This window comes from Hyla sarda, chromosome 4 (genome assembly GCF_029499605.1).
Source record: "Hyla sarda isolate aHylSar1 chromosome 4, aHylSar1.hap1, whole genome shotgun sequence".
NCBI classification, from domain to species: domain Eukaryota; kingdom Metazoa; phylum Chordata; class Amphibia; order Anura; family Hylidae; genus Hyla; species Hyla sarda.
In genome coordinates, this window is record NC_079192.1 from 275172259 (window position 1) to 275199972 (window position 27714).

General features: G+C 43.1%; 1 protein-coding gene across 5 annotated transcripts in view; it reads left to right on the top strand.

Annotated features, from left to right (window-relative positions):
• Positions 1–499: 499 nt before the first annotated feature.
• Positions 500–27714, top strand: part of USP44 (ubiquitin specific peptidase 44) — a 39623-nt gene continuing 12408 nt past the window's right edge. The window contains exons 1-2 of one of the 5 annotated variants that reach the window (XM_056574308.1): positions 500–672; positions 8480–9980. In XM_056574308.1, coding sequence (XP_056430283.1) covers positions 8550–9980 — 1431 coding nt within the window. In that variant the 5' untranslated portion in view covers positions 500–672; positions 8480–8549. Of the gene's footprint in view, positions 673–2870; positions 2985–8479; positions 9981–27714 lie in introns of those variants that run through there. The other 4 variants (XM_056574304.1, XM_056574305.1, XM_056574306.1 and 1 more) reach the window with 4 other exon arrangements.

Genomic DNA, 27714 nt, shown 5'->3' on the forward strand with positions numbered 1-27714 from the left:
ATGTTATGATTTATTTGCTAATTGAGACGATCCTTTTAAATCTCACCATGTATCAAATTCAGCAGAGGAGAGCTACTCCCTAGAATCCCTGTGTGTGCACAGATAGGATTACATCGGGCACAGTAAAATCCGGGTACCTTCATACAGGATCATACAGGATCTGCTGCAGATTTGATGCCTGCTCAATCACTTAGCTGTAATCGTATCTGCAGCATGAAATCTATAACAGATCCTGTACTTGTGAAGGGACCTAAATGCATCCAGATCACAGCGGAGCGGGTGACATCAGTCATGGCTCCGCTCTCCTCCTTCCATAAGGACAATACACTTCACACAAGGACACAGCTTCCCACGGGCTCTCCTGCACCGCATGGGATCCCGTTCCCTGAAGTAATATGGCGTCTAGTGGTCCCATCAATCACGCCCCTCTCTCCCTGCTCGGCCAATCAGAAAGCATTAGTGTTGTTGCTCAGCCTCAGGCCCCGCCCACCCCCGGCGGCAGCGCTGCTGTGTGCCCGGATTCCCCCTCCTTCCCCCAGTCCCCAGACGTCATCCTCTTCGTCACCGTCGAGAAAGAGAGAGCAGAGCGGCGGGCAGAGTGAAAAGCCCACTTTGTTGTTATTGTCCCCGCTCCGCTTCTCCCTCCCCGGGGAGCAGCAACACGTCTGCGCGGTGAGTGCTTCTGGTGTTCAGTGCTGGGAGGCAGCGGCTCCGCCGGACAATGGGGGCAGAGTGCGGCCGCGGTGGGCACATGTCACCCGGCTCCCGGCCGCTCCGGGGTTGGCTGTGTGCTGGGGGAGGGGCAAGGGTACTGCTGGACAAAGCCCCTCACAGGGTACATGGGTCCCCCCCCCCTCAAACAGGGCAGGGGGTGGGGGAAGCCTTGTGGGTACATATGGTATAATACATATAGATTTCCGTCACAGAAGACCAAGGGGGGGAGGGATGTCACCCCACTACTGATATCACCCCCCCCCCCCCCCATGGTCACATTGTCCAGCATTAGATGACTTTACATGGGACTGCTGCCTACGTACCCATGTCTATAGGGACAGTGCTCACACTTCATGTTAGTGGTGGTGAGAATATGTATATATGTTTATATACTATCAATGACTTATGTTGTCTGGGGATACCAATCCCTCCACAACAACAACTCAAAGGAAAGCCCCATCCTGAGAACCTCCAGCTGCTGCGAAACTACAACTCCCAGCATGCCCTGATAACAGCTGGAGAGTCACAAGTCTGGGAACACTGTCCTACACACTGTTCACCTGTGACCGTGGGCTACAAACTGTACTATATGTATGTAGAACAGTGATCCTCAAACTACAACTCCCAGCATGCCCTGATAACAGCTGGAGAGTCACAAGATGGGGAACACTGACCTACACACTGTTCACCTGTGACCATGGGCTACAAACTGTACTATATGTATGTAGAACAGTGATCTTCAAACTACAACTCCCAGCATGCCCTGATAACAGCTGGAGAGTCACAAGTCTGGGAACACTGTCCTACACACTGTTCACCTGTGACCGTGGGCTACAAACTGTGCTATATGCATGTAGAACAGTGATCCTCAAACTGCGGACCTCCAGCTGTTACTAAACCACAAATCCCAGCATGCCCTGATAACAGCTGGAGAGTCACAAGTCTGGGAACACTGACCTACACACTGTTCACCTGTGACCGTGGTCTACAAACTGTACTATATGTATGTAGAACAGTGATCCTCAAACTACAACTCCCAGCATGCCCTGATAACAGCTGGAGAGTCACAAGATGGGGAACACTGACCTACACACTGTTCACCTGTGACCGTGGTCTACAAACTGTGCTATATGTGTGTAGAACAGTGATCTTCAAACTGTGGTACTCCAGCTGTTACTAAACTACAACTCCCAGCATGCCCTGATAACAGCTGGAGAGTCACAAGTCTGGGAACACTGTCCTACACACTGTTCACCTGTGACCATGGGCTACAAACTGTGCTATATGTATGTAGAACAGTGATCCTCAAACTGCGGACCTCCAGCTGTTACTAAACCACAAATCCCAGCATGCCCTGATAACAGCTGGAGAGTCACAAGTCTGGGAACACTGACCTACACACTGTTCACCTGTGACCGTGGTCTACAAACTGTACTATATGTATGTAGAACAGTGATCCTCAAACTACAACTCCCAGCATGCCCTGATAACAGCTGGAGAGTCACAAGTCTGGGAACACTGTCCTACACACTGTTCACCTGTGACCATGGGCTACAAACTGTGCTATATGTATGTAGAACAGTGATCTTCAAACTGTGGTACTCCAGCTGTTACTAAACTACAACTCCCAGCATGCCCTGATAACAGCTGGAGAGTCACAAGTCTGGGAACACTGACCTACACACTGTTCACCTGTGACCATGGGCTACAAACTGTGCTATATGTATGTAGAACAGTGATCCTCAAACTGCCGACCTCCAGCTGTTCCTAAACCACAAATCCCAGCATGCCTGGACAGCCAACAGGATACCTATCCCTCCACATCAGGCTGGAACAATAAATCAAAGGAAAGCCCCAACTTGTGGCTCTCCAGCTGTTGCAAAACTATGACTCCCAAAATGCCCTGATAACAGCTGGACAGCCACATGGTAGGGAATACCAAAAAAACACACTGGTCACCTATGACAGTGGTCTCCAAACTGCAGATCTCCAGCTGTTGCAAAACTACAACTCCCAGCATGCCCTGATAACAGCTGGAAGGTCACAAGTTGGGGAACACTGACCTACACACTGTTCACCTGTGACACTGGTCTACAAACTCTGGCCGTTTAGCTGTTGCCAAACTAACTACAATCCCAGCATGCCCGGACACATAACGGCTGTCAGGGCATGCTGGCAGTTACAGTTTTGCAACAGCTGGAGGTCCACAGTTTAAAGACCTAGGACCTGCGATAGGCTTCAGCACGTGTTATTGGTGGTGTAATGAAGCTGTGCGATTTTATATCATTAATATATACATTCCTTATCCTTTCTTGTTCAATTTTAGGATCTGTTTGCTGTCCTTTAACCCCTGAAGGACTGAGACAATTTTCATTTAAATTCTCTCTCCTTCCATCTTCTAAGGGACATTGCTTTTTTTTTTCTTTTTTCAATTTTCCATCTAGGGATTGTTTTTGGGGGACCAACTGTACTTTGTAGTGACACCTTTCATTTTACCATGATGTAGCCCAGTGTTTCCTTACCAGGGTGCCTCCAGCTGTTGCAAAACTACAACTCCCAGCATGCCCGGACAGCCTTTGGCTGTCCGGGCATGCTGGGAGTTGTAGTTTTGCTTCAGCTGGAGGCACCCTGGTAAGGAAACACTGATCTAGCCAAAGGCTGTCTGGGCATGATGGGATTTGTGGTTGTAACAGCTGGAGAGCCACAGGTTGGGGAACACTTCTGTATAGCATAAAGGTAGAGAAGTCTGCTTTGTCAGTGTACGGCGGCCATCAGATTCATTATAGCAAAGCCTTAGCTGTAAACTCATAGTTTTGTACACTTTTTTTATTCCGATAAGGCAGGAAATTATTTTAAATTCTGTAAGTAATAAAAATACAACAGATGTTCAGATGTCTGTTCCTTTTATGTATCCTGTCCGTACAGAATGGGAGATCTAGGGCTCTGTGCAGACTATTGCGGTTTCTGAGGGTGGCGCAGCATGGACCCCCCCAGGGATAGGGAAGTAATATCGCTGTACAGATTAAATCCTCCCTTTTATGTATTACATAAGAACCATTGTAATGGTAGGATCACATGGAAATATTCTGTTAATGTGTGAACATACCCCAACACACAATATACCGGGTCTGTTTATATCAGACTCTCCGTTTTATTATTTGCACGTATCAATAGATCACATTACCTGTTGTCTGTAATAAGACAAGAAAAAGGCCCTTATCCTATTTCTAGCCTCCTATTTAGGGGTTTAGGATGGGTTTACACCTACATTGTTATGCTGTGTCATTGGTACAGACAGACCCCATTGACTTTAATGGGGCCTGTTGGATTTCTCGTATGGCATCCAGCATTTTATTCGGGTAATCCAGAAAAAAAAAAACTTATTTTTTATTTTTTTTTATATCAACTGGCTCCAGAAAGTTAAACAGATTTATAAATGACTTCTATAAAAAAAAAAATCTTAATCCTTCCTGTACTTATTAGCTGCTGAATACTACAGCGGAAATTCTTTTCTTTTTGAAACACAGAGCTGTCTGCTGACATGAGCACAGTGCTCTCTGCTGATATCTCTGTCCATTTTAGGAACTGTCCAGAACAGCACATGTTTGCTATGGGGATTTCATTTTACTCTGGACAGTTCCTAAAATGGACAGAGATGTCAGCAGAGAGCACTGTGCTCATGTCAGCAGACAGCTCTGTGTTTCAAAAAGAAAAGAATTTCCGCTGTAGTATTCAGCAGCTGATAAGTACGGGAAGGATTAAGATTTTTTTAATAGAAGTAATTTACAAATCTGTTTAACTTTCTGGCACCAGTTGATTTAAAAAAAAAAAAAATTTCACTGGAGTACCCATTTAAACAGATTTATAAATGACCTATTAAAAAAATCTTATTCCTTCCAATAATTATCAGCTGCTGAAGTTAAGTTGTTCTTTTCTGTCTGGCAACGGTGCTCTCTGCTGGAACTGGACAGAGTAGAAGAGGTTTGAGGCTGAGACCCCCACCAGTCAGGAGAACAAGTGGGGATAACTTCTCTGCCCTCAGCGATCTTTGTCTCACCGCTTTATTGGGGCAGTGAGACAAAGATTTCTTAGGCTGGGTTCACATTGCGTTTTTCCCCATACGGGAGCGCATACGGCAGGAGGAAGCTAAAAACTTGCGCTCCCGTATCCTGCTGTATACAGTCCCGTATGTAATTCCTTTCAATGAGCCAACCAGAGTGAACCAGTCGGCTCATTTTTCCTCGTATGCCGTTTTCTACCGTACCTAAAACCGTAGTCAACCACGGTTTTTGGTACGGTAGAAAACGGCATACGGGAAAAAATGAGCCGACCGGTTCACTCCGGTCGGCTCATTGAAAGGAATTACGTACGGGACTGTATACAGCAGGATACGGGAGCGCAAGTTTTTAGCTCTCCCCTGCCGTATGCGCTCCCATATGGGGAAAAACGTAATGTGAACCCAGCCTAAGCCGGGGAGTAAAGTACCCTATCGCCACTCATTCTCCTGACTGCTGGGGGTCTTAGCACTGAGACCCATATCACTAAAAACTTTTGACATGTCTCTGTGATATGTCAAAAATAATTTTTTTAACAGGTTCACTTTAAGATATAAAAGCTGAGCTGTAATTGGTTGCTATGTGTAAACCAGACCCTTTATGTCTTCTGATTGTTAAAGGGAAACTGACAGCATGTTTATCCGCACTTTACCCAATATGCTGCGTTATTGTGCGGGTGAATAGCAGTAAAAACAGTGGTCTCTTACTTTAATTGGCGGAGTAGTTGCAGAGTTATGTCTGTTTTTTTATTCATTGCTATTGCTCTCCTTTGCGCAATGGAGACGGGGAGCCAGCTTGTGGAGCTTCCCTGCCTCCTCAATATTCGCTACCCCAGATATTAGAAAGGTGACTCAGTTTTGGTCCAGTAACAGTAGATCTATTTTTTCTTCTGTAAGTGATGCTTCCTTCTTGTCTACATCATGTAGCAGGTACGGCTCTATCCATTAGAAAGAATCCTTCACTATCCCTTCCATCTATGTAGTAGTAGTCTAAAGTCAGGATGACCTCTCTTGCCATGACTATAATCATGCTGGGGGTTCTAGAGATACATTAATACTTTGATTTAACTATTTAGAGGAAGATTTATTAAAACCGGTGCAGTTGCCCATAGCAACCAATCAGATTGCTTCTTTCATTTTTCAGAGGCCTCTTCAAAAAGAAAATAAGTGATCTGATTGGTTGCTATGGGAAACTGCACCACTCTGTCTCTGCACTGGTTTTGATAAATCTCCCCCTTAGTCCTTAATATATTTTTAAAATGACAACCCCTCTTTAAGACTCCTGTGGCCTAAAGGTGACTATACACTTTAGACTGAAGTAGGCTGAGCGCATTGTCATGTTAGAAGCTGTCTGGCTCCTTACATGACAGTCTAAAGGCGGGACGTCGCTGCGGCTGGTGATATGCTGACAGCTCTGTGACGTTCACATCCCCAGCATGAGGCCAGTACCGGATCAACGGGGGAACGTAGGAAGGTGAGATGAAGTTTATTTTGTTTATTTTTGCAGCCCGGGCACAGGATAGTACAGTAGTACAGCGCAGCGGCTGAAAATTATTCAGGGGGGGGGGGGGGGGGGGGGGGCGAGAAGCAGCGCTCGTGGGTCACATATGATTAGGTTTAGACTCCTATAAAAGAAATCCATATATTTATTTACTCTGCCCTCTTGCCATCACCACTATCATTGTGACTGTCCCTTTAGGACAAGGTCCTTTCCCACTCAGCCAATCTTTATATGCAGAGGTGTTCCACATTGGCTACTTATTGGCTGTGCGGGCAAGCCCTTGTGCCGACACTGACTTAAGAAAGTACAGTGATCCCTTAAACTACAATGGCCTCAACATGCAATAGTTTCAACATACAATGGTCTTTTCTGGACCATTGTAACTTGAAACCAGACTCAACATACAATGTACAGACAGTCCAGATCTGTGAAACGTGTCAATGGCCGGAAGAACCGACCAATCAGAAAAGACATTCACTGGTAAAACCCCTGTATTACTGAAGTGCATGCACTGACTGGTGTCTGGTAGCACCCCATACAGTACAGGGAGGTATTACATGTTCTGTACTCTTTACCTGTACCAGGGTTAGCTGCTCCTTTGGACACCAGGTGAGGGCGACTCCATGTTACATTTTTAGGACATTGCGTGTACTGTACAGGACCCTGAAGAAGCTCCTGTCCTCTACATAGACCAGTTTTTCCCAAGCAGGGTGCCCCCAGCTGTTGCAAAACTACATCTCCCAGCATGCTGGGAGTTGTAGTTTTGCAACAGCTGGAGGCTCCCTGCTTGGAAAACACTGACATAGACAGTGATTTACAGCTCCCAGCAGATCTTTCTTACTTTTATATGTAAGGATTTGCTTTATCTATATTAGTTATCTACTTATTTTTCTTTAATTCTCACTTTTTATCAAATTTTTGGATGACATTTTGGTGGCTTCAGAACCAATTACCAGGTTTCCATAGAGTTATGGCCTCAACATACAATGGTCATCCTGGAACCAATTAATATTGTAACTTGAGGGACGACTGTACTTTGCAGTGGGGACATTCAACAGTGACTGGGACAGGGAAGGTAGGTATATGTCTTGGATTTTTGTTTTGTTTTACATGAACCAGAAGACCCCTTAAAAAAAAGTAGTGATCACACATACTGTTTGCTCTACACATGTAATGCTGGGAATTTTTTGCTTTGTAAATCAATATAAATAAGTAATTGAACACAGCATAAAATCTACAGCTTATACACAACATGTGAACAAACCCTTAAACTGTGAGTTTGATTATAGACCCCAATAACAAACACAAGCATTTTCATCAACATTGCACGCTGCTATTGGAGATGGGAATATGAAGTCTCTGACAAGTTCCTCTTTAGCAAGGGCAAGCTGTATTTTAAAGGGGTACTCCGGTGGAAAACTTTTTTTTTTTTAAATCAACTGGTGCCAGAAAGTTAAAAATTACTTCTGTTAAAAAATCTTTACCCTTCCAGTAGGTATTAGCAGCTGTATGCTACAGAGGAAATTCTTTTCTTTTTGAATTTCTTTTTTGTCTTGTCCACAGTGCTTTCTGCTGACACCTCCGTCCGTATCAGGAACTGTTTAGAGCAGGAGAAAATCCCCATAGCAAACCTATGTTGCTCTGGACAGTTCCTGACACGGACAGAGGTGTCAGCAGAGAGCACTGTGGACAAGACAAAAAAGAAATTCAAAAGGAAAAGAATTTCCTCTGTAACATACAGCTGCTAATAAGTACTGGAAGGGTAAAGATTTTTTTTTAACAGAAGTAAATAACAAATCTGTTTAACTTTCTGGCACCAGTTAATTAAAAAAAAAAAAAGTTTTCCACCGGAGTACCCCTTTAATATATCCAAGAATTTAGACATGGTCACTGAGACTGAACACAAGAAAATGAGTCCTTATATAAAAATAGCCAGAGGAACCTGTTAACATGAAGGGATTATCCTACAGTAACAGCTGTACATTCCTTCAGGGATCATCATCATAAAATTGTCATGTGCTGATCAGTTAAGGCAAAGGACATGTGGACAGACACCTGTCAGCGGTGCTGCCTATTCATAGGTAAAGCACCCCTAAAATAAGGGCTTCATTGTGGTTGATACTGTTATATCAATGCAGCGATTTTAGTCTAAATTATGTTGCATCCAGGATGTATCTGCATCATTATCAATTGTTCTTTTTGTCTTATAGGCCAGAATGTACATGCAAGGAGCCACAGACCAGTTGCAGCACAGCTGACCCATAAATCTGAGAATTCAGGATGGATAAATGTAGGCATGTGGGCCGGTTACGGCTCGCTCAGGATCATTCAATATTAAACCCTCAAAAATGGCACTGTGTGGATTGTAACACTACAGAATCTGTGTGGGGCTGCCTGAGCTGTGCACATGTGGCATGTGGTCGATACATCGAAGAGCATGCACTGCAACACTTTCAGGAAAGCAAGCATCCTATGGCACTGGAAGTGAATGAACTATATGTATTCTGTTACCTTTGTGATGATTATGTTCTTAATGACAATGCCACTGGTGACCTTAAACTTTTACGGAGCACATTGAGTGCCATCAAAAGTCAAAACTATGACTGCACAACACGTAGTGGTCGGACATTGCGGTCAATGGTAGCTGTGGATGACTCCTATAGTTCTCATCAAGGTGCTAAAGCACTTCTACAAACTGAAGACCTCACGTTCACTGCTCTTTGGCATCGGAGACACGCTCTCTTGGGAAAAGTGTTTAGATCATGGTTGGCTTTGACTCCTTGTGGTAAACAAAGGTTAGAAGAGGAACGCCTCAGGGAGAAGGCGGAAAGAAAAAGGGAGGAAGCCAGGAAAAGGCGCCAGCTGCAAAAGCACAAATTAAAAGAAGAGATGGAAAGTACGCCCCCAAGAAAGAGTTCCCGCTTGCAACAGCAAATGCAAAAACCTATTAAGATGGTGCTGCCAACAATGCAGAAAACCTACCAAAAAACTGTATCTACCACAAAACAAAAAACATCACAACCTACCTCTAATGATGTACAGAAAAAAAACCTGGGTGATTCTCCAATAAAACGGAAACCCACTGTGACCCCTGGGGTGACAGGACTGAGAAACCTGGGGAACACTTGCTATATGAACTCTATTCTTCAGATCTTGAGTCACTTGCACGTGTTCCGGGAGTGTTTCTTACAGCTTGATCTCAATCAAACTCAGGAGTTATTGGCAGCTGCAGCCAATGGAAAAACAAAGTCCTCTAGCCAAATCCCTCCTGCTGCAGACCTAGCTAGAATAGCAAAAAAGCACACAAAAGTGGAGAGGTCTTTGGTAAAGCGCCAAAGCTCTTCATCTGGCCTTAGTGGCGGAGCATCAAAGAGTCGAAACATGGAACTCATTCAACATAAACCTAGCTCAACGCACATTTCTCTTTGTCATGAGTTGCATACACTCTTCCAAGTCATGTGGTCTGGTAAGTGGGCACTGGTCTCCCCCTTTGCCATGCTTCATTCAGTCTGGAGGCTGATACCAGCCTTTCGTGGATACGCACAGCAAGATGCTCAGGAATTTCTTTGTGAACTTTTGGATAAAGTACAACAAGAACTGGAGACATCTGGGACCAGGTACCCAACGCTGATTCCCAGTTGTCAGAAGAAACTCATTAAACAAGTCCTGAATGTGGTCAACAACATTTTTCATGGACAACTTCTTAGTCAGGTATGTTAATTTATAGTAACATAATAAGCAGTGTGAGGTGTGAATCCAGCTTAACGTGTGCTGCTGGGGACAGGAGCTGGGATAGTTATAACTTGTAATGTCAAAGTGATAGCCTGTGCTTTCCAGATCTTAACCCCTTAACGACAATGGACGTAAATGGACGTTATGGTGCGGTGGTACTTAATGCACCATGATATACATTTATGCTCCACATGACCGCGAGCACCGGATCGGGGCTTGTGTCATGCGGGACAGGTCCCGGCTGCCATCAGCAGCCAGGGACCCCCCATCAGAGGAGGCCACCCGCAGGCACTCAGTAGATGCTGCGGTCACTGTGGAGCTACCTCTGTGACCGATTGGTGCTCTGCAAAGTGAATGCTAAGCGCTGATGGTTGCCATGGCAACCGGAGGCCAGAAACTGTCCTCCGTTGTCATGGCAACATGAGCGATCAGTCGCTAACTGATCTATCCTATCCCTGTCAGTACTGACAGACATAGGCATAAGTCAATGTAGTACAGATGTGTACTCCATTGAATTATGTGTATAATAGTAAAAAATAAAAAATAAAAGTGGGGGGGGGGGGGGGGGGGAGTGAAAAAAATAAGTGGTAAAAAAATAAAAGGAAAAAAATTTGAAAAATAAAAGAAAAAATAATTAAATTAATTATATATGTATACGATACGCCCCCAAAGATAGTCCCCCCCCCCCCCCCCCCAAATACATCAACATGTCCCGCAAAAAAAAAATCCTCACACAATTGTCAGTGAGAAAATAAAAAAGTTACAGCTCACAGAATGGGGCAACTTACAAACATGATTTTAAAAAAAGAAAAAAAAGTTTTTATGCCATAAATGAATTAAATAAAAAAAGTATAAAAATTTGGTATTGCCGTAATCATATCAACCTGCAGTGTAACGTTAACATTTCATTTATACCACATGACGAACGACCTAAAAAATAAAAAACAACCGCAGAATATGTATACCACCTCATAAAAAATAAAATAAAAAACAGTGTCCCATGTACCCCACAATGGTACCAATGAAAGAGTAAACTTGTCTCCCAAAAATATTTTTGCACCCCAAGGCCCCTGTAATTTTATATGATGCCAACAAAATATCCTTAACTGAAAGGATGCCCCAAAATCCACACAGCGCACCTTCATGTCTGAGGCCTGTGTGAGAGACACAACATATGGAATATATCTAAATACGTCAGAATTTGGGGAATAAATCTTGAGTTTTATTTCTTTGTCAACGTCTACTGTGCTACAGAAACAAAATGGATTAAAATGAAAAATCTCCAAAAAAATGTAATAAAAATTTCGCCTCCACTTTGCTTTTATTTCTGTGAAACGCCTAAAGGGTTAATAAACTTCTTTAATGTCATTCTAACTACTTTAAGGGGTGCAGTTTATAAAATGGGGTGATTTATGGGGGTATCTAACATACAGGCCCCTCAATTCCACTTCAGAACTAAACTGGTCCCTGAAAAATCAGATTTTGCAATTTTCTTGAAAATCTGGAAAATTACTGCTAAATTTATAAACCCTCTAACATTCTAAGAAAGTAAATGTTTATGAAATAATGGGAACATAAAGTAGACATATTGTAGAAGTGAAATTAATCATTAATTTGGTGCAACATGGCTATTGTACGAGCAGGAAATGTAAAATCTAGAAAAATGCTAACTTTTCATTTTTTCCGCTAAATTGTTTATTTTTTTTATTTTACAAAAACCACTAAATACATCAATCAAAATTTACCACTAATGTAAAGTACAATATGTCATGAAAAAACTATCTCAGAATCTCCAAATAAGTGGACGCATGTCAGATTTTGAAAATTTGCCTTGGTCATTAAGGTCAAAACAGGCTATTGAGTAAAGGGGTTAAAGGGGTACTTCCATGGAAATTTTTTTTTTTAAATCAACTGGTGCCAGAAAGTTAAACAGATTTGTAAATCACTTCTATTAAAAATCTTAAAGGGGTTATCCACCATAAGGTGATTTTAGTATGTACCTGGCAGACAGTAACGGACATGTTTTGGGGATAAATGCGCTTGTCTTGGGGCTAAATGGCGATGCTGTGAGATTACCATAACACTGTGGCTAGCTTTTTGTGAACTTGTATTTCACTGTTGGAGTTAGTTCCCTTAAATTACAAATCCCATGATATCTTTGCACTCTTATGACAGATTTAGCTTGTTACACTTTTCTTCTGATCTTTATACCATCTGATACCCCCCCCCCCTCCCCCCGAAAATGTATTATTAGCCCAGCGCTGTCCCTGTCTGGGTACTACTCTCATCACCCGCAAGCGCTGCCCTCCTCATCCTCTTGTTTTGTTGCGGCCGCTGACACTCTATACTGTATCCCTATGCCCGGGCTGCAAAAGGTAACCAAAAATGAACTTTAACGCACGTACGTCTGCCTTACGCTCTTCCTGGGGACGTGAACGTCGGACAGCCGTCAGCCTATCACCTATTTTTTATATATATCAACTGGCTCCAGAAAGTTAAACAGTTTTGTAAATGACTTCTATTAAAAAATCTTAATCCTTTCAGTACTTATGAGCTTCTGAAGTTAAGGTTGTTCTTTTCTGTCTAAATCCTCTCTGATGACACATGTCTCGGGAAACGCCCAGTTTAGAATCAAATCCCCATAGCAAACCTCCTTTAAACTGGGCGTTTCCCGAGACACGTGTCATCAGAGAGCACTTAGACAGAAAAGAACAACCTTGACTTCAGAAGCTCATAAGTACTGAAAGGATTAAGATTTTTTAATAGAAGTAATTTAAAAAACTGTTTAACTTTCTGGAGCCAGTTGATATATATAAAAAAAGTTTTTTCCTGGAATACCCCTTTAAAGTTTATTTTGGTTACCTTTTGCAGCCCAGGCATAGGGATACAGTGTAGAGCAGTGGTCTTCAACCTGTGGACCTCCAGATGTTGCAAAACTACAACTCCCAGCATGCCCGGACAGCCGTTGGCTGTCCGGGCATGCTGGGAGTTGTAGTTTTGCAACATCTGGAGGTTGAAGACCACTGGTATAGAGTGTCAGCACCGGTGGCCGCAACAAACAGGAGGACGAGGAGGGCAGCGCTTGCGGGTGACATGTGAGTAGTACCCCGATGGGGACAGCGCAGCGCTGGGCTAATAATTAATTCCCAAGGGGGGAGGGGCCAAACCGGTATTGTGGTATGGGTTAAAATTCATATCGTGCATCACAAAAATTTCTGTATTCGGTATGAACCAGTATACCGCCCATCACTAGCAATGCCCCTTTTTAAGACACACTTGGCTGAGTCTAACAAGTAGAGATGAGCGAACTTACAGTAAATTCGATTTGTCACAAACTTCTCGGCTCGGCAGTTGATGACTTATCCTGTGTAAATGAGTTCAGCCTTCAGGTGCTCCGGTGGGCTGGAAAAGGTGGATACATTCCTAGGAAAGAGTCTCCTAGGACTGTATCCACCTTTTCCAGCCCACTGGAAGTGTGGCATACAGATAAAGGTGGCATACAGTGTCTGTATTGTGGTGCAGAGGCCTGGCCTGACCTTGCCCTGAAAGCTCTTATCTGATGTATGGAGGTGAGGTGCAGGAGCCGGTGGTTGTGCTGGTTTCTGTATACTGTGACTCACACTCACATGCCTTTCTTTGTATTTATCACGGGCGCTGACAAATTGGAATGTGTGTCCTTCTTTGTGGACAGGTTATCTTTTGTCTGGTTCAGCAGATCCTTGTCTCTGCTCACGGCCTGTTGGGTCAGGTCAGTCTCTTCTGGACATTTACCTGTATGATATCGCCCCCTTGATCAGGCACTATGTAATGCTTGGCTCGTGTGGATCCAGATCACTGGGTTTACATGTTTCCAGTCATTACTAAAATGGATGATGCATTGGACACCAGGATCTAGGGATGTACATTTCATCTGTTTTAGATATTGTTGCTGGCCCTGGATGTGCACAGATATGGCCGTTCTCCCCCAGCAGTGAATTTTAATTGTTTAACTTTTTTTTTTGACAAAAGGCTCAGTGGGGCCTTTTCTTTAGTGTCAGAATGGTCATTGAGAAGAAACCTTTTCACTTGCATTGAAGCATAACAGTCAGATCCCACCGGGGGCAGGCGGAATCAATGCAGGTTTTCTGAACAGTGTGCCACTGATCTCTGGACTCCCCCTCTACTTTGTGCCTTGTTATTGAAATCCTGCTGGAGGGATGTGTGAGCGCCACTTTGATATTTAATCCCTATAAACTGCTGCACACTTGTATGTTCGCAGGTTCATTTATGATGGTGTTATGCCCTGTATATGTATGTATGTATGTGTGTATATATATATATATATATATATATATATGTATGTGTATATATATATATATATATATATATATAAAACAATGAATAGATATTACCTCATACATTTAATGGGTTGTCTGTTTTTATTATTATTATAATTTTTTTTATAGATTAGCAAATTATACAGTAGTAAATATAGTATCAATAATGTGACCTGCCACACACATCATGTAAGTCCTGGCATTTAGTCAAAGGGGTCATCTGATTTCTAAAAAAAAAAAATATATATATGTATGTATGTGTATATATATATATAATATGTATATATGTGTGTGTATGTGTATGTATATATATATATATATATATATATATATATATAAAAATAGATAGATCAATCTGGTCTGTTTACAAGTGGTCAGCATGTTAAAGACCACCAGTGTGCCCGTGCTAGACGACAGGGGAAAATTGAACAGTTGAGTAGTATTTTTTTGGGGGGTTTATTTTGTTACAGCATTTGTTTCTTTGCCTTTGAAAGCTGACTTTTTTTTGTTGTATAACTAAGGCTATGGCTGTGTAGACATTTTTAATTGATATGCAAATTAGTCTTAAAGTGTTCCTGTCATTATGAAAAACAAAACAAAAAAACTTGACCTATCATGTTGGTGTAAACCCTAACCAATTACAGTGGTCCCTTAAGTTACAATATTAATCGGTTCCAGGATGACCATTGTATGTTGAAACCATTGTATGTTGAGACCAGAACTCTATGGAAACCTGGTAATTGGTTCTGAAGCCACCAAAATGTCATCCAAAAATAGGAAAAAGTGAGGATTAAAGAAAAATAAGTAGATAACTAATACGGATAAAGCAAGTTCTTACATATAAAAGTAAGAAAGATCTGCAGGTAGCTGTAAATCATTGTCAGTGTTTTCCAACCAGGGTGCCTCCAGCTGTTGCTAAGCTACAACTCCCAGCATGCCCGGACAGCCTTTGGCTGTCCGGGCATGCTGGGAGTTGTAGTTTTGCAACAGCTGGAGGCACCCTGGTTGTGAAATGCTGGTCTATGTAGAGGACAGGAGCTTCTTCAGGGTTCTGTACAGTACACAGTGTCCCAAAAGTAACATGGAGTCGCCCTCACCTGGTGTCCAAAGGAGCAGCTAACCCTGGCACAGGTAGAGTACAGAACATGTAATACCTCCCTGTACTGTAGGGGGCGCTACCAGACAGGAATTGAGTGCATACGCTTCAGTAATACAGGTCTTTTACCAGTTTTTGCCCATTCTGATTGGTCAGATCTTCCAGCCATTGACACGTTTCACAGATCTGGACTGTCCATAGCATTGTATGTTGAGTCTGGTTTCAAGTTACAATTGTCCAGAAAAGATCATTCTGTGTTGAAATGATTGTATGTTGAGGCCATTGTAAGTTGGGGGACCACTGTAATTGAATGAGATGGGAGAAGTTTGTGCTTAGCATGTCCTTAGCATGTGTCTCGTAATGTAAGTCTATGAGATGATCCTGCTCCTAGGGTCTTGTCAAAAGTTTTTCTCTGTTGGGATGAGTAGAATATGTGGGGAGAGAGGTGCTTCTCTTCCTAAAGTTATTTTTATAATGGGTACACTTCAAAAGTTAATGGTTAATTCCCCTGAATGGCAAATGGCCAGCAAGGTTTATCCCATCCACTTGCAAAGCCTCTTGTGCTGTCTGTAACATCCCTACCCCTAGGTTGTAATGTCACCTCTGCCTCTCACATGAAGCTGGGTGCAAGCACCATAGAAGACACTTTGGCACAAGCAACTTCAAAACATCTTCTGCTTGTTGGAGGTTTGTCAGCGGAGAGAAAGCTACAAGAAGACAACATTGCTGCCCATGCGCTGCCCTGTTGTTCCACGGCGCTTGCATGGCTTTGCATATGAGAGGTGGAGTTAACAATACAACCTATTGGTTGTCAATCATAGTGGTGGGGGAGGTTACAAGAAACCCAAGAGGAGCTGCGAACAAGTGGATGGGATGAACTTTGCTGGGATTTTAAGGCCAGTTTGTATATGAACTAAAAGCATAATCTCTGTGCTGGAAGGGTCAATTATCAACACAAGGGTATGGATGGAATCAGGGTGAGGACCCCTACACAGTCAGGACCTTTAGGTTATACACCAAAAACCTGTTGACAGATCCACTTTAAGGGTATGTTTACCCAGGGGAATGTCCATGCGGAATCCTGCCGGAATATTCTGCACAGATATTCTGCTGCAGCAGAGTCCCATTGATTTTAATGGGATTCTGCTGCACTGTGCACTCTGTGGAATTTTGCCTGGGAATGCATTGTGGTCTATGAGACGGCGCATGTCCTTGCGCCTGCTGGACTTTTTAAAGTGCGGAATGTCCTCCTGTGTTTTTCTGGTGGACAGTCCTCACATTTTTCTACTGTGTAAACATAACCCTAACACTGTCCAGTACCTGGTAACAGGAAATGTAATATTCATGTTTGTTCACAGTGTCTTTTTTTTATTATTTTTTTTTTTTTTGTGTGGTTTTTTTTTTTGTTTTTTTTTCCTTAAAACAACAAACTGGATTAATCACATGAAAAAATCTAGGGTTAAGTTATTCTTGAAGTATCCATAATAATATTCTGTTAAAGGGGTACTCTGGTGGAAATTTTTTTTTTTTTATCAACTGGTGCCAGAAAGTTAAACAGATTTGTAAATTACTTCTATTAAAGAATCTTAATCCTTCCAGTTCTTTTCTTTTTGGATTTCTTTTTTTTTTCTGTCCACATTGGTCTCTGCTGCCACCTCTGTCCGTATCATGAACTGTTCAGAACAGGAGCAAATCCCCATAGCAAACCTCTCCTGCTCTGGACAGTTCCTGATACAGACAGAGGTGTCAGCAGACAGCAATGTGGACAGAAAAAGAAAAAAAAGAAATCCAAAAACAAAAGAACTTTCTCTATAATATTGAGGGAGTTATAAGATAAAAAAAACGGTTGGGTGAGGCGCTGCTTAGTTTTCAGTTGGAAAAGAAGGACTCTAGTAGCACAGGACAATAAAAACTTTATTGGTATAGCAGGAACAGCGCATTTCAGCATACATTATTGCACTAAACGCTTTGTCCATGCTATAAGAATAAAGTTTTTATTGTCCTGTTCTACTCGAGTCCTTTTTTCCTGACCGAAAACTGAGCAGCGCCTCACCCAATCGGTTTATCTTATAAATCCCTCCATTGCTCCCCATCGGTCACCATTATTGGGGTGCAGCTACCTACAAGGTCGGTATATCACCTGGGTGTGGTGAAGGGTACACACCAGTGGATACACCTTATGAGGGGTGCTCCATGTTTTTTTTATCCCCTCTCAAGTTTTTCTCTGTAATATACAGCAGCCGATAAGTACTGGAAGGGTAAAGATGTTTTAATAGAAGTAATTTACAAATCTGTTTAACTTTCTGGCACCAGTTAATAAAATTGTTTTTTTCCACCGGAGTACCCCTTTAACTCTTATTGTATCAGGCCATGGGCATCATGTAACCTGTTGCTAAATAAATACCATGAGTGATGTGTAGATGGGGGGAAAGGTGGGTCACATGTCTGATGCCTTGTTTAGTACAGTTAAGCTAGCCCATATGTGCCCAGACCAATCTCTGAGCTATGTTTTACTTTTTTTTCCCCTCTACTGATTGAAAGGGAATCTGTCTTCAGTGTCACCTGCACTAACCTATCGGTACAGACAGGTAGTGCAGGTGACACTGATAACAACGGTACTTACCAGGTCCTGTTCCGTGCTGTGGTTCTCCAGCAATCCTCTTTGGTATCTTCAGCTCCAGGCCTGACTTGGAGCATGGGCGGAGCTTATTGATGTCATTGCTGCTGTTCTGGAAGGGTTAAGATTTTTTAATAGAAGTTATTTACAAATCTGTTTAACTTTCTGGCACCAGTTGATTAAAAAAAATGTTTTCCACCAGAGTACCCGTTTAACAGAATATTATTATGGATACTTAAAGAATAACTTAACCCTAGATTTGTCATGTGATTAATCCAGTTTGTTGTTTTAAGGAAGTAAAAAATAAAAAAAACTGCACACAAAAAAAAACCCACTGTGAACAAACATGAATATAAAATTTCCTGTTACCAAGTACTAGACAGTGTTAGGGGTATGTTTACACAGTAGAAAAATGTGAGGACTGTCCACCAGAAAAACACAGGAGTACCCCTTTAATATATTACTGACTGTTTTCCTCCAACACCAAACACACCAGTTAGATTGGACTGTTGCGTACTGTTGCGTACTGTTGCGTACTGTTGCGTACTGTTGCGTACTGTTGCGTACTGTTGCGTACTGTTGCGTACTGTTGCGTACTGTTGCGTACTAGCCTATGCATGAGATGTTTTATTCCTGCTTTGTAACATTTCATGTATGATTGTAGTGTACACAAAGGGTTATTATTCATGCTTGCAGCAGTCTAAAGTGTGTTTGTTTGTTTTTATTACTTTATGAGAGATTTTCCGTCTTGTTTTTGATATGTTTAAAAGGAATCTGTCATCGGGCCTTCTTATTACAATTACCGTATGTAGGATTTAGTCTTAAACGCTGCAGCATTTAATAGGAATCATAGCTATAAAGCTGGAATTGGAATTGGAGGGCTCCGAGTCATGACAGCGGTCCTCAGCGCTTCTCTACACCCTGCTGGCCTTAATTGATAGACTTTTTCCTCTTTTGTTTAAAGAAGCACTCCAGGAATCTTGTTTTTAAGTTGCCAATTTAATCCCGTCCTCATGTCCCATCCTCAGGTGGGACTGATTTGTGATGAAGATATTGTAAGCCGAAAATAGAAGGGGACATGGCTTTGTGGGAGTGGGCGTGATTTGCAAGTCAGACCGATGCACCAAAAGGGTGGATATTAAAAGGAATGTGTGGTGGGTAAGGGTTAATTTACCTATCCTATATTTTTAGTTAAAGGACATCTGCAGCGTTACAAACACTTATCCCCTATCCTCAAGATAGGGGATAAGTGTTTGATCGTGGGGGGTCCGAATGCTGGGACCCCCGGTGATCTCCTGTACGGGGCCGCGTCTCTCCCGTGCAGGGGCCGGTACGCCTCCTCCATACATCTCTATGGGAGAGGCGGGGAGGCAGCATTCGTGCCTCCCCGCATCCCCCATAGAACTGTATGGGGACGGGGCATCACAGTCGACCTCTAGGTCGACGATACGCGCCTTAGCGCTCACCATGAGTGCTAATGGCGGCACCCCATTAGGGAGATCGAGGGGGGTCCCAGCGGTCGGACCCCCCCCCCCCCCCCCCCCGCGATCAAACACATATCCCCTATCCTGTGGATAGGGGATAAGTGTAATGCCGCTGCAGTTGTCCTTTAACATATTAGTAACGTGTCTAAGTTTTATGTTAATATCTGTTAGCCGTGTTGGAAGTGATGCTGGAACATACACACACACACAAATACATACATATATATACACATACACACACACACATACACGCGCGCGCACACGCACACGCACACGCACACACATACACACACACACATACACATACATACTTACACATACATACGCACACACACACACACACATACATACATACATACATACATACATACATACATACATACACATAAAACAAATGGTGCTATATGAGAAAAAAAAAAACGGAGATCTTCTTTAAGGAGAGAAACATCAATCAAGGCTGATGGATAGAAGCTGCCCTGATCCCAACTGGCTTTATAACTAGGATTCCTCTGACATGTTGCCGTGTTTCAGAGTAAATCATACATTTTTGTATTAATGGAGCCCGTGCCTGAAACTGATGACAGGTTCCCTTTAAAGGGATTCTCCACCCTAGACATCTTATCCCCTATCCAAAGAATAGGGGATAAAATGTCTGATAAGATGTCTGATTATGTTCAGAACGCCGGATTCAGGTGGCCGTGACGTCACGCCACGCCCCCTCCATTCATGTCTGTGGGTGGGGTGTGATGACCGACATGAATTGAGGGGGGCGTGACGTCACGGCCACCTGAACCCAGCGGGGAGCCAGCACAGAGATCGTGGGGGGTCCCAGCGGCCGGACCCTCGCAACCAGACATCTTGTCACCTATCCCTTGGTTGGGGATAACATGTCTAGGGGCGGAGTACCTGTTTTATAGCTCAGGCAGGGTGATGATCCTGAGCTTTAAACAGGTACAAGGAATAAGAGGGCTAATGACAAAGCAAAACGTTGGGGAGGCTAGCAGTCTCTTGTTTTAATACAGTGGACGCAATGGCGGTATAATAAGAATAGGGTTTCAGTACCGGTAGCGATCGTGCGCAGAAAATCTAAAGTGCACAGATAACGTGAACAAACCAGGGCTGTACAGTGACCCAGTAGAGAGGAGAATCAGAGATCTTCTCCCCAAAAGACACCAATAGTGCCACTGATAACTTTAAAACTTGTGTGGGGGTGATATTTTAAATAGTAAACAATAAAATCTATAAGTTTTAGGGGGGTTCTTAGGGTTTGATTGTCAGGCTGTTCTGTCCACTGTTATAGTCCTAAGGAAATAAAATGCTGAGATATGATGTGGAAGTCATCCTTAGCAGCATTCATTTCCATGGGGCTCTTGTAATGAGACTAGGCATGGAAAATTGTCTTATTTGCATATAAATTAACTCTGTATGCATCCCTCTTAGTGGATGTATAATTGGTCCATTTATATTCATTTGCATAGTACGAGTTAGTGTAGTAAAATGAGACAAATACTGTAATACTTCAGACACAGATCTCTTTTATGGGACGTGCTCGCTGATTTAGAAGCAGACAGACTAACAGGATTCTGGTCCACTGAATACACTACCAGGGTTGCAAACAATTTGTATAAAACGTTTTTTTTTGTTTCCTAGCATGTGCATCAGAAAAAACACTGTCCACGATTTTATTCATTTATATGCTTAACGTTTAACCCCTTAACGACCACCGACGTAAATGTACGTCCTTGCGGAGGTACTTCGCTCACCTGTACATGACCGGTGCTCGCGTCATGCACTGCAGGTCCCGGCTGCCATCAGCAGCCGAGGACCCACCAGTAATGGTGGACATCAACGATCGCGCCGATGTCTGTCATTAACTCCTCAGATACAGTGATCAACACAGATCACGGCATCTGCGGCAATGCGCACGTTTAAATAGATGATCGGATCACCAGCGGCGTTGCCGCAGGGATCTGATCATCTAAAATGGTGGCCAGAGGTCCCCTCACCTGCCTCCTGCCGTCTCCTAAGATCTTCTGCTCTGGTCTGAGATTGAGCAGACCAGAGCAGAAGATAGCCGATAACACTGATCAGTGCTATGCCCTATGGAATTAGCAATCAAGGGTAAAACAAAAGTGTAAAACAAAACTTAAAAACTTAAAAAATAAAAAGTAAAAAAAAAAATGTGAAAAATCCCCTCCCCAATAAAAATGGAAATGATCCCTTTTTCCCAATTTACTCCCAAAAAGCGTAAAATAATAATAAACATACTTTGTATTACCACGTGCATAAATGTCTGAAATATCAAATTATAATGTTAATGATCCTGTATGGTGAACAGCGTAAACATAAAAAATACAAAAAATTTCCAAAGTTGCTGCTTTTTTGTCAAATTTTATTCAAAAACAAAAATTTATCAAAAAGTGATTTAAAAGTTTTTTTATAAGCAAATGTGGTATAAAAAAAAAAAAGTAAAGATTACGTGGCAAAAAATTAGCCCTCATACCACCCCATATACGGAAAAATGAAAAAGTTATAGGTGGTCAAAATAGGCCGATTTTAAACACACTGATTTTGTACAAAAAGTTTGAGATTTTTTTTAAGCGGTACAATAATAGAAAAGTAATCATGGGTATCATTTTAATCATATTGACCCACAGAATAAAGAAAACATGTCATTTTTACCATAAAGTGTACAGCGTGAAAACAAAACCCGCCAAAATTGACTAAATTGTGGTTTTCATTTAAATTTTCTCCCTAAAAAAATAATTTTTTGGGTTTGCCGTACATTTTAGGGAAAAAAATATGTCATTACAAATTACAATTGGTCACACACAGAATAAGTACTTATATGGGTCTGTAGATGGAAATATCAAAAAGTTATGGATTTTAGAAGGCGAGGAGGAAAAAACGAAAACGCAAAAATAAAATTGGCCTGGTCCTTTAGGTGAAAATGGGCTTGGATAACAGTGCAGTATAAAGCTAGAGCCTCACAATAGGATGAATAATCCTTTTCTTATAATGTTACTGCCCACCATCTGTATGGGAGGGAGGCTAAGAGGGACAATGAGCATGCATAGTTGCCTCTAAGGAGGAAGGGATGTATTTGTAGTATGTAAGTGGTCTTTCATTCATTCCTTGTTAGCTGTGGGGTCAGCTGGAGGTTGATTTCGGCCATAGAGCATGGTTCTTACCTGTGTCATATCCTGTGTTGTGCAGGCCAGGTACATGAAATAGGGAGGAATGAAGTTTATTCCTCCCCATTTCATAGCTAAACAATTAACATGACATGGGGGGGAACGGAGCCATGTGAGGGGGGGGGGACGGGGCGCTATGTGAGGGGGGGAACGGGGCTAGGTGAAGGGGGGAACGGGGCTAGGTGAAGGGGGGACGGGGCTAGGTGAGGGGGGGGGGACGGGGCTAGGTGAAGGGGGACGGGGCCATGTGAGGGGGGGGACGGGGCCATGTGAGGGGGGGGCCATGTGAGGGGGGGGGGACGGGGCCATGTGAGGGGGGGGGGGGACGGGGCCATGTGAGGGGGAGGGGACAGGGCCATGTGGGGGGGGGGGGAACGGGGCGCTATGTGAGGGGGAGGGGGACGGGGATAGGTGAAGGGGGGGATGGGGATGGGGCTAGGTGAGGGAGGGGGACGGGGCTAGGTGAGCGGGGGTACGGGGCTAGGTGAGGGGGGGGACGGGGCTAGGTGAGGGGGGGGGACGGGGCTAGGTGAGGGGGGGGACGGGGCTAGGTGAGGGGGGGGACGGGGCTAGGTGAGGGGGGGGACGGGGCTAGGTGAGGGGGGGGACGGGGCTAGGTGAGGGGGGGGGACGGGGCTAGGTGAGGGGGGGGGACGGGGCTAGGTGAGGGGGGGGGACGGGGCTAGGTGAGGGGGGGGAACGGGGCTAGGTGAGGGGGGGGGGGGGCTAGGTGAGGGGGAGGACGGGGCTAGGTGAGGGGGAGGACGGGGCTAGGTGAGGGGGGGGACGGGGCTAGGTGAGAGGGGAGCAGGGCTAGGTGAGGGGGGGGAACGGGGCTAGGTGAGGGGGGAACGGGCTATGTGAGGGGAATGGCTGTATACATTTTATATAGCCCAATCCCCTCATATAGCCGCCCCCCCCCCCCCCCTCTTATATAGCCGTTCCCCCTCGTTCTATATAGCCAATTCCCCTCACAGCCATTCCTCTTATTTCATATTATGAGATGAGGAGAATGGCGATATGATATGAGGGATTTCACTATATGTTTATTATATCTGAATCGCAATTTGTACCTCTATAATCTCAATGACACATTTTCCCCAAATTGTGCAGCCCCAGTGTCCTGTGTGATGTCCATGTGGTAGTGGTGATCCCCTGTGATGGTATTGTTGGTGCTCTAGTGCATGTGATCAGTTGATAGGCATTGTGAGGGTGTACTGACTGTACACTGTCCATAGCATAGGATGTCTGTACTGTCTGCCTGTATGTATGTTGTGGCTTTCACTGTGAGTTAAGAACAGATGGGGAAATGCACTGGAATGGGTTGTCATGGGCAACTAAATTACTTTTCCTTTTTGTTTTGATCCATGTACAGTAATTTGTATTGGGCCACCCCAATGTCCTGACTGCAGGAGTGATTTGTAGTGATGTTACTGATCCCTTTATATGGCAGCAGCCTGTACACTGCACAGGTAAAGGTGTTAGACCTTTTCCCATAGGCCAATGGTGTCCAAACTGTGGCCCTCCTGATGTTGCAAAACTACAAATCCCAGCATGCCCGGACAGCCAACGGCTGTCCGGGCATGCTGGGAGTTGTAGTTTTGCAACATCAGGAGGGCCACAGTTTGGACACCATTGCCATAGGCAGTCTGTTGAAGCAAGTTATGCTAGGACAGCACATAATAGAGATGATATAGGACCAGGGAATGTGTGCGGTGTACACACATAGATATTGTGTGGTAGTGAAAGGCAAAGAGTAGGTGTACTGCCTTTATTTTGCCTCTGATAAATGATAGCTGGAACCAGATGTGGGTGGAAAGGTGAGCACTGTATCCGCACATTTACCATCCCTGTGTTGTTAGCAAACCATATGCATAACGTAGTCCCCTTTCACACTACAGGTATCAGTAAAAGAAAAACCTCCGTTATTACGGTACTCCCGGCAAAAAGTCCTGAAAACGGCCGGCAAAAAATCCCATCCTTTTGCATCAAGTATGTCCGTTTTTATTAATGTCAGTTAGTTTTGCCGATGGATGCACTAGGTTTCGTTCCGGCAAAAAAAAAAAGAAAAACCGGATGTTAAAATTCAACATTGAAGTCTATGGGAACCGGATGTTCAAAAAAAAAATTTAAAAAAAACATCCGTTATCATCAGTTATTGTCAGTTTTTTTTTTTTTTTTTTTCACATCCATTTTTTGGACTGAGCATGCTCAGTACAGCTTTACAAAACAGGTTAAAAACCTGATTTAAAAAAACAGATGTAACTGGTAATAAGGGAAGATAACGGATGATAACAGATGAACAACATCAGGTTTGTTTTTTTTTTTTTAAAAAAACCCATAAAAAATAACGGATGATGGTCTTCAGTTATCATCCGTTATTACCAGTTATTGCATCCGTTTTTTGTTTTTTTTCATCCGTTATTGTAAAATAACGGCAGTAAAAAAGCAGGATGATTAGCTAATCCTTCACTCTATAGAAAGTAAAGAAATGACTCCATGCGCAGAGAATCAGAAGCATCAGTTGTATATGATATTATAGCACAGTTATATCACTATTTATTATAGATCCGCCACACACATGGCCCGGGAGTAACCTGGCAGCCTGCAGTCTTGTATGTCAGATGATCCATCTTTATTATTGAGCATCGTTGTATAATAGTTATCGACCTAAAATCTTCACATCATATATTGTTTAGCAGTCCAGGAATACCCTTTGTTACAAGACATAAATCACAATCCCTGCTTAGGATGTTGATGTGTGCAACCTTTTCTCCAGAAGGAAGAAAACTATCTGTAAGGCTGCTTTCACACTATAAAATTCATCCGTTTTAAAGATCCGTTTGATGTTCCGTTATGAAAACCCAGAAAATCGGCCATTAAACGTCCGTTAGAAAATCCCATTATACTCTATGGGGTTTTTACATTATCCGTTTTAATCCGTTATAGTCCGTTATTAATAACGGATGTTATTTTGTGACGGAAGATAGTAAAGGGAGAAATAGTGCGTGCACTATTTCTTCCGTTCATTCTCCCGTCACAAAATTACATCCGTCATTCATAACGGACTATAACGGATTAAAACGGATAATGTAAAAACCCCATAGAGTATAATGGGATTTTCTAACGGACGTTTAATGGCCGATTTTCTGGGTTTTCATAACGGAACATCAAACGGATCTTTAAAACGGATGAATTTTATAGTGTGAAAGCAGCCTAAGTCAGTTAACGTGCACGTCCATTGATGGCGGCAGGCCTTATGCTTACATTTTCACGTCTCTGCCTTGAAGGTACAGGCATTCAGTTTACAGATTTTGCAGAAGTCCCTTGCAAGTCTATGGGATTTAACCAAACCCATAGATTTGAACGCTTGTAGTCTCGCGTAAGTCTCAGGAGAGACACAATTCTGTAAAGCAATGCTGTCTACAGATGTACATCTGGTTTGGTAAGTTTCCTTTGTCATAATTTGGTGCAATTTAGTTGACTTAATGGGTAGCTACCTGTAGGTGGCACTAGAAAGACAGTTTCCTTTTTTCTGAAGAACTAGTACCCCAAAAAGATGTAGTTGTGAAGCTGTAGTGCAGACAGAAGTGCTGTCTAATCTGTATATTCTTGGTCTTGAATATATATTCTTCCCACTAGACTTCATTTACATTTGAAAAGTTGCCCATGTTCGGGGTATATGTCAGCGTAATTCTACTAGTGACTAGGTTCAGCCCAATGCTGATTGTATTCTCTTTTTGAGAATTTAAGGAGAAATCCATAAAAAATGTACTTATCCCAATCCACAGGATAGGGGGTAAGTAGCTGATCGCAGGGGGTTCGATCGTTGGGACTCCCTACAACCTCTAGAACGGCACCTAGCACATGCTCCATTGATTTCTATGGGAGTGCCGAAAATACCATTATTGGCGCTCCCATAGAAATCAGTGGAACGCGTGCTGTCTTCCGGTAGACGATACGTGCTCCTCACTTAGAGAACTGCAGTCCCGTCCCGAATAAGGGATAAGTACATTTTTGCTGGAGGTCTCCTTTAAAGGGAACCAGTAAGCATATTTTAGCATATATATAATGCTTTGTAATGCGTTATATATGCTAAAATCACTATCCTTACTATCCCCGGGGATGTTTGTGCCCCCCAGGGATGGTGAAGATATTAAGTTATAAGTCCCCCGGGCCACCCGGCAAGTAGTCCCCTGGGTGGGGACTTACTCTTGCCCCGCCCCGACGGCTTGAATGACTGCTCATGTCACCGATCTGCTCTGTCTGCTTAGGGAAAAACGGCATTAGGGAAATGTATTGTCTGTGTCATGACCTTACCAGTTTTCTCTCAGTGAGTGCTACACAGAATCTGGACGGGGTATATGATCTTTGCTTTGGAAGTGAAGGGAATTTTACAACATGGAACGTTTTAGACAGGGCAGGGCATAACCTTTCCTGATAAAACTAGTGTTGTTTGAAGGGGCTATCCAGGATTAGAAAAACATAGGTGCTTTCTTTCAAGAACAGCACCACATCTGTCCTCAGCTTGTTTGTAGTATTACAATTTAGCTCCATTCACTTAAATGGAACTCAATACCACACACTGAGGACAAGAATGGCGCTATTTCTGGAAGAAGGCAGCTATGACTTCTAATCCTGGATAACAATTTCAGGGGATGTTCAAATGGGCAAGACCTGTTTTGAGCAGGGGTCAACTTAGGGAGACAACCCTGAAGCTCCCATTGAGTTGATTGTGAACTTTAGACAGTAACCGCACAGAAATGAATTGGCATGTCACCTTTTTTTTTTTTTTTTTTTACAGTTGAAGGGTTATTCCAGGATTTTTTTTTTATTTGACTATGCTACAGAGGCTGTAAAGTTAGTGTAGTGTATAATATAGTGTCTGTACCTGTGTGTGACGGTGGTCTCGCAATTTATATGTAATTATTGCCCCGATGTTTACTTCTAACAGCATACAAAATGAGTCTCAGCTTCTCCCAGGTTGCAGTGCAGCCCGAGACATT